This window comes from Podarcis cretensis (assembly GCF_951804945.1).
Source record: "Podarcis cretensis genome assembly, chromosome: 15".
Taxonomy (NCBI): domain Eukaryota; kingdom Metazoa; phylum Chordata; class Lepidosauria; order Squamata; family Lacertidae; genus Podarcis; species Podarcis cretensis.
Genome location: NC_137185.1, coordinates 1,136,462 through 1,144,236, shown reverse-complemented (window position 1 = coordinate 1,144,236; position 7,775 = coordinate 1,136,462). Strand labels below are relative to the sequence as shown.

At 51.5% G+C, this 7,775-nt stretch overlaps 1 protein-coding gene across 3 annotated transcripts in view; it reads right to left on the bottom strand.

The window, feature by feature from the left end:
• Positions 1 to 1,770: 1,770 nt before the first annotated feature.
• MYO1C (myosin IC) overlaps positions 1,771 to 7,775 on the bottom strand; it is a 41,844-nt gene continuing 35,839 nt past the window's right edge. For all 3 annotated transcript variants that reach the window (XM_079955450.1, XM_079955452.1, XM_079955451.1), the window contains exons 23-32: positions 7,537 to 7,621; positions 7,198 to 7,357; positions 6,205 to 6,288; positions 5,982 to 6,075; positions 5,835 to 5,890; positions 5,503 to 5,638; positions 5,045 to 5,115; positions 4,765 to 4,862; positions 3,768 to 3,867; positions 1,771 to 3,418 (exon numbers count right to left, since the gene is read on the bottom strand). In XM_079955450.1, coding sequence (XP_079811576.1) covers positions 3,392 to 3,418; positions 3,768 to 3,867; positions 4,765 to 4,862; positions 5,045 to 5,115; positions 5,503 to 5,638; positions 5,835 to 5,890; positions 5,982 to 6,075; positions 6,205 to 6,288; positions 7,198 to 7,357; positions 7,537 to 7,621 — 911 coding nt within the window. In that variant the 3' untranslated portion in view covers positions 1,771 to 3,391. The remainder of the gene's footprint in view (positions 3,419 to 3,767; positions 3,868 to 4,764; positions 4,863 to 5,044; positions 5,116 to 5,502; positions 5,639 to 5,834; positions 5,891 to 5,981; positions 6,076 to 6,204; positions 6,289 to 7,197; positions 7,358 to 7,536; positions 7,622 to 7,775) is intronic.

Genomic DNA, 7,775 nt, shown 5'->3' with positions numbered 1-7,775 from the left:
TCTGCACATTAACGGATTTGTTGGGGCAAGTGAGGTTCTGGCATAGCCCTTGTGCTAACAGCTGCTACTGCTCCTACCTGCACATAGAACTGAGGTTAATGGATCCCTTTCTTAGGGGGATATCTGAAAAGAGTGAGCATCTAGCCTTCCACAAGAACCACCCGTCCTTTGAAATACATTCTGGCGCAAATGACTGCTCCCAGGACCCCTTTGTATTGACCATGGAGTGGCCATCTTGCGTGCCTTGTTTGGCGATCGGAGCCAGGAGCCTGGTCCTCACGTGTTTCTAGGGCAGTGGCCTTCAGCCCCCTCCAGTCCACAGTAACGCAATGAACAGATCATACTAGTGTTGTGTGAAAGGTGTGCAGTTGCACAAACGGTTCCTTACACTTGCATGGACTCTTCATACTTTTTAGCTATTTATACTTTAGTGGGTGCAAGATGAGGGAAGCCGCTTTGCAGCACCAACTGTACTACAGCTCTGATGAGAAACAGGTCACACACCCATAATACTTGTGCCCTCCCCTTTCTGACTGAACAGGTGACAGCAGACGGTTTCTACCAAGGATGCACAGCAAGGGGGATTGCAGTAGTTTGCCATTAGGCCTCATTCTGAGGCTGCTTGCTTATTGGACTCTATAGAGGGAGAGGCTGGCACGTCAAGCTCCAGGAGCAGTGAAGGGCAAGAAATTTTCTGCTCAACATCCACCCCATCCCTGGCTCCCATTGCAGGCACCGTCACGTAGCGGTCTGCCACTTCCCTCAGTGCTGGGCAGCAACCAATCTGTTACATGAATTTTTGATACAAGGAAGGAAAACACCAAATGGTGATGTAGGAGTCTGGCAGTGCCCAGCTGCTGGCTGCTGCTGCATCTTTGGGGTCCCCATCAACTATTCCCTAGGAAGAGGTTGGAATTGGGAGGTTCTAGTTTCTTCACAGGTAATTCTGCTTCATGAGACCAGTTTTCAAAAACTCAAACCAGAAAAGACCATTGCCACTTTTTGGTTATCAGTTGAAAGCAAGAATTGAGCACACTAATGGGAAGATTTGAGTTGCCACCACTGTCCATCCCAAAATGGGTTGTCTGTGAAACTCACCCCAATTCCTCCTCTTCTACCTTCAACTACCCTCTGAACTTGTATTGTGTACTGGTATATATATTTTACAAAATAAAGGGTTTTCCAGGCAAATTAAAGCCACACAGGATGCTGCCTTATGTAAGGTGAGAGTAATTCTCCATCTGGAGTATTTGGCATAGTGTCTGTTTCAGGGGTGGTGGGCTTCTGGCCCACAAAGCCAAGGTGATGGTGGTTTTGCGGGGGGGGGGGGATGCTGCAGCTTTGGGCTAGGTGGACAAAGTGCAGCCCAGCCCCAAACTGCAATGATGAGGAAGATCATCAAACTCTGAAGGAGGAACAATCTGAGGGGTTGTGAGGGTCCTTTCCTTTATTAGATGAGGCTGGGTAGGAAAATGGTCTCCTGGATGTGCATCTGCACATCCATCCCAGCCCCCACCCTTGGGCTAAGAGCCCAGTCTGCCTACCAGTGGCTTCTCTGGATTTCAGCTCCTTTTAAACTGACAGTGCTGTGATTGAGTAGCTTCCACTGAGCTGTAATTTCTAGGCTAGGCCAAATGCGCACCTCCTCCTGCAGCTTTTACATCTGACCCAGGCTAAGAGATCTCCATAGCTAAAGCCACAGTCTGCCCCCTGTCATTCATGGACAATGTCCAAGTGCACTTTAAAGCTAGTTTGTAATGCAAATAAAAATCTGATTTTAGTAAAAATTTATTTGGCATTTATATAGCAATAGTGCATTAAATCTTATATACACTATAGCATGGACAGCATTCCAGGCCTGGTGCAACATTTATTCCGTCGGAAAAGAAAATCTAATTGGGCTTCTGAAGGTCAGCAGCAGCAGCAGGATGCTAAGGATACAAGCACACCAAGTTCTACATCTTGCCCATCAGTAATGCAAAATCAAATAGTGCCTTTAAGCTTGTCCAGTCCAACCACAAAAGTGACTCGTATTCACATTTTTACACTAAAGAAGTTTTTCCTTTATCTTGAGTAATTGTCCTTGAAAGCACTGCAGCTGCTGTTACTGATGACTTGTAACTACCTTCAAAAGATATCATAGCTCCTCCTTTTTTGTTTTATGGGATTAAAGAAGTGCTCAAACTTTTGTGGGTCCTGTAAAAGACAAATCATGCCTCCACATGGCAATTAAGAAATGAAAAGAATTCTGACTCAATGAATAGGGCTTTTCACCTAATTTGAACATTCAGATTTAAAACGATATTTGGACACCAGATGGAACTGTTTCACAAAAAGCTTACCAAAACCAAAAGGTTGGTTTAGTGTCTTAATGGTGGTAAAAAAACAATACTTTTGCTTCCAAAACCCAGGGGTTCCCACTGGAGCAGCCAAACACTAGAGCCTAAATTAAGCACCTTTGCATTCTTAAAACTGCACTTTATTTGAAAAGGCATTTAAAAAGCTCTGCTTCTGTTTCCATGCTTGTCACTTCATGATAAAATACCCTGCAAAGGCTGGGGGTAGATGGGATGAAAGTTCATAGCGGGGAGGGCAGTAACTTGCAGGGGGAGAAACCCCAGAGGTAGCATGTGGGGGAAGGAAGCCATCATTGCCAACTGTCCCAACTAAGCTGGCTGCAGTAAGGCCTGGGGCAGACGGCTATTCCAGGCAAATAGCCCCGAAGGACCCGAAGCCCCTCCCAGCACAAATGGATAGAGGTGCAAGCATGCTAGTCCTCCCTTGCAGCAAAAGCAGCCCACATTTTTGATGCAAGATGCCACAAGACTGAACAGGAAATGAGAAGGTCAGGGCAAGGCAGACGGGCATTAATTCTAGATTGCTATCACAGCTCTTCCAATTAAAAATAAGAAAATAGTTTTCAAAGTGCAAACATCCCATACAATGAGCTAGGGCATACTAACAGAATTGCACACATGTATTATGGCTTTTACATTTTCATAGAAAGCATCAAAAAATCTAGGAGAAAACATCTTCATAAAATATTTTTAGTATAAAATTTGGCATTTCGTTTAGTTGGCCGGCAGCTCTACAGGTTCTCTCACTGCTGCTGCTGCTGCTGTTCTGGGTCTGGCCTTGATGTGGCACACAGCTGTCGGATGCCCAGGGGACAGAGCAGCCACCACTGCTGTGACAAAAGGTTCCTGCCTGGTACGATGGAAACCAAAGGACATAATTAGAGGATAATTCTTTGGATCTGCAGGTCTTTGGTAGCTAGAAAGAAGGTCTGCAAAGCAGCCCCCACCCCCAAAAAGGTTGGCAGGGAAAGTGTCCAGCCAGGATTACAGAATGTCGTCCGACGAAGAGGTCCCTTGCGGAAGGGCAGTTTTTGTCATCGAGAATTCAGACGAGGAGCCACCTGAGAAGAAGACAAAGGTCAGCTGTGGAAGGAGGGAGAGCAACAGCTAGCCCAAAGCAGCTATTCCTGCTCAGAACTGAACAAGGTGAGCTGGCAAGGAGCCTGGTCAGCACTGAGCAGGAACTGAGGCAGGGCTTTGCCAAGAGGGATGAGAGGCTCCTGATGCAGCATGAACAGCTGCATAAAGGCTTTTGTGCCCAGCCTATGGCACCTGCAGGGTCACAGGGGAGAGGGAGAGCTGCCATCATAGCACCTCACAGAGCCTGACTTAGGAGCCGCATGGAGTGACCCCTGGGGGTGGGCAGGAGGGTGGAGCCACTCTGAGCTTGGCCAGCCCAATGCTACTTACAACCGCAAGATGGCCGTTCTTGGCTTTGGCGACCAGCAGTTCGGATCCCGATGTGAAATCAATGATGCCCTCTTTGCCTTGCCCAACAGTGAACTTTATGCTGTAGAGAATACACATACCCAGGGGTGGGATTAATAGATGGAAATTGGTATAATTTGACAATAAAAAGGTAAAGGTAAAGGTACCCCTGCCCGTACGGGCCAGTCTTGACAGACTCTGGGGTTGTGCGCCCATCTCACTTAAGAGGCCAGGGGCCAGCGCTGTCCGGAGACACTTCCGGGTCACGTGGCCAGCGTGACATCGCTGCTCTGGCCAGAGCCAGAGCCAGAGCCGCACACGGAAACGCCGTTTACCTTCCCGCTGGTAAGCGGTCCCTATTTATCTACTTGCACCCGGAGGTGCTTTCAAACTGCTAGGTTGGCAGGCGCTGGGACCGAGCAGCGGGAGCGCACCCCGCCGCAGGGATTCGAACCGCCGACCTTTCGATCGGCAAGCCCTAGGCGCTGAGGCTTTAACCCACAGCACCACCTGCGTCCCAATTTGACAATAAAAGGCAGGATTAAAACCAAACCCAACAAACAAGGCTTGTCACTAGCACTGTCTCTTAAGTACAGTGACTCAATCTTCAACATGCTTCTCGTACATTCTTTTTGCAGTCCTAACATCCTTTCAATTCAGGCCATGGCTGTCTGCAGAGGAACAATCTGAGAGGCTGAGAGACTGGCCTCTTGTGAGCTTGGAGAAGAGCTCGGATTTGATATTGGGGCTTTTTGTCTGCATTGCCCAGTGGCCTGATGTGGCACTGGCTTTCCACAGCAGCGCAAAATACACAAGACATTCTTCTGGCAAAGCTGCTTGATCTATAGACTGCCCCTTCCCTTGATAAAGCAGGAGCAGGCCTGGAGGCCTTTACTCTTAAGAGAAGCAGGAGGGCGGTAGCTCCTATGACCCACATCAGACAGGCACACATTTTAAAATAAAAGTATGGCAAGCTCACCTGCCCTGGTTGATATTCACACTGTTTACTTTGTTGGCACAGATTGCAATTTTGGTCAGAGTCTCAATCACAAAATCACTCTGTAGCACCACGTCGCCCTGGAAAACAAACCAAATATCTTTCAGAGAGATTTTCGAATTCCCACAAGGTACCAATCTGTTGGGAATCTGACTGCTCATCACTGGACTGAGCCACCAAACACCAAATCCAGCATGTGCCTGTTCCCTCGCCCAAATTTCCTCCCCTCCCAAATCCACAGCTAATAGAGCAGAGAAGCTACCTTCTGCTTGTTATCCTCCCGGACCACGTGGAGAACGAAGAGGCTGTCACTCAAGCTGCTGACGGAGATTCCTGTTGAGACAAGAAAGGGCCATTTTGCTTGGCAAAGTGGGCTCACTCCAGGCACGGCCACCTTTCTCTTCCATGGCAACACTGGCAGCTCCAGCCCTCTAGGCAGAACAGGCCCCTCTTGCCACCTACAGAGCTCCAAGCTAGGAAGCTCTGTCAGGGACTTGGGCAGGGGAGAGAGGCCCACAAACAGGCCCCACAATGCCAGCAGCCAGCCACGTTCTGGAAAGTGCATCTTAAATCTCAGAGGACAACAAATTTCTCTGAGCATGCATGTGTCAGAAACAACAGCTCCCGACAACGGGGACCAGGCAACGCTTGCTCCAAAAGCAGCTTCTCCCCCCCCCCCCCGCAGGCCAGCCAAGCGCTTGTTGGTCGCCATCTCCGCACCTGACAGGTTGCCGTAGTCAATCCGCTGCTTGACCTTGGCCTCTTCAACCAGCAGAATTGCATTCTGGGTGAGCAGCAGCTGCCGGGCTCGGGCCTTGTAGCCTTTGCGGTCGTACTTGGTCACGGGAACGGCATACTGAAAGGAGCAGCAAGAATCCCAACAGCAAATTTCCACAGTGCCTGAAGCAGCCTCCAGACAAGAGGCTACGGGGGGCAGCAGGGAAGAGCAGAAGCTTCCATCCCGGCCAGCCCTTCTGGGCCGGTTCGGCCTCCTTGCGCCCTTCCTTCAGAGCCCCTGAGCCGCAGCCAAAGAGCCTCCATGGCTCACTTACCTTGAGCGTCTCATTTCCCAGCACTTGAAGGATTTTGGCATTAATCTCTTCGCTACCTGCCGCAAAAAGGAAAGAAGGGGGGCAGTTGGAAGCAGCTAGCTGGAGACGGCAGCCCCACCCCTGGCCAGCCTGAGAAGCCCCACTCACCAAGGCGGGTGTTAAGGAAGAGGCGAGGGACACTCTGAGGATAGTTGTCCTTCTTCCCCTTGAAGATCTCACTGGCCACCACTTTCTGCTCCAGCTGTGGAAGAGACAGGCGGAGTCACAGCGCTCCCCAGGGAAAGGAGGAGCCACTTGGAAGCTGCTCACAGAGAGCCATTCTCCTTGGGGTGGGACAGGCAGGGAAGGAGGCAGCCCCAGCGCTACCCACCTGCAGCTTCCACTCGGGGCTGATTCTCTTGCAGTAACTCCACACCATGTTCTGCATGCAGAGGTCTCTCAGCAGCTGAGATGCCTGAAGGACAAGGAGCAAAGGCAGCTGCCAGATGGAAAGGGAGACCACAAGGGGCAGCAGCAGGGCAAAGACACCCCTGGGCTGCTCCTCAGCACACCATACGAGCTGCATTTGGGCAGCTTTTAAGCTCTCAGCACCCACGCAGACACCAGCTCACAGATTTAACTGGCCCCAAGCTGGGAGGGCCCCCTCTGGACATTTGCACAGGGTTCAGGGCAGCCTTGCGGCCTGAATAGGAGGTGGTGGCAATGGCACAACTTCAAACTTAAGACAAAAGCTCCCTGCCAAGAGGACCATCTTTTCCTTCTCCTCCTGAGCTAGATATTTTGAGTTCAGAGCAGGAGCTTTCTCCACGCTTCATGCTTTTGCCTGCCTCTCGAGGAGATGGGCCTGGCACTTGTGGGGCAGCTTGTGGGGCCTCCAGCTCCTTGTACATCACATCTGAGGGAGGGAGAGAGAGGAGGGAGGAGCGGTGTCTGGCACCAGGGCAAAGGCGTCAAGAATCTTCCCTCTTCTCTCCCTGCCAAATGTCCCACAATTCCCAGACTGGGTTGCAGAGTCTGTTTTGCTGACTCCCTTTGGAACGTTAACAACAACAACAACAACAACATTTATAAACTGCTTAATATTTGAAAATCTCCACGGACTGCAAGGAGGGGGAAGCACTATCACAATGATCCGGGTTCGTTCATTCAAAAGCAGAGCATCTCATTCAGCCAGGAGACAGTGGCCTAGACACTCTTCTGCTGTCACCCACAACTGCTGATGGACAAAGGCCGAAGCTTCAGGACGTGGGACATGCAGGCCCTGCTTGGATCCAGGCCCGGGACAGCAGCAGGAGGAGGAGCTCCTTGGGCGAGGCAGGGCTCTCACCCACCCCACCCCACCCCACTGCCCCTGGAGTGCTACCTCTCTCAGGGAGGGCGGAGGCACCGGCCAGGACTTGTCCAGAACGTTCCGGGGCAGGTTCCGCTTCAAGTTCATCAGGAAGGAATAGCGGATGTAGTCAAGGAAGTATTCGTTCTCGGGGCAGCGAGCGTAATTCCGGTAAATAAACCCCTTGATGAACCTGTAGGGAGACCAGAACCTCACTTGCCAGAACCTCACTTGCCCCAGGGAAAGGCCTCTTAGGAGAGCAGAGTGGCACTAACCCCCCCCCACAGCCCCCACCCCCCCTCACAAGCCCTGCAAGGGGCAGGGTGTGCCCGCCCCCTGGCCCAGGGAAGGAAAGAGGGAGCCCAGACGCACCGCCGGACGGTCTCCACGGCCCGCTTCTTCTTGGCTGCCTTGCGCCGCCCCAGTGTCCCTCGCCACCAGGACTGGATAGTGATGGCTGGAGAGAGCAAAGAGGGGGAGACAAGGGGTCAGGGGCACAGGACAGTGCCGGTGAGGGGGCAGGAATTGTGGAAGGAGCCTGGAGAAGGGCAGCCTGGGAGCCTGGCACAGAGGCAGCCACTTCTTCTCCACTGCTCCAGAGGGCACCACCT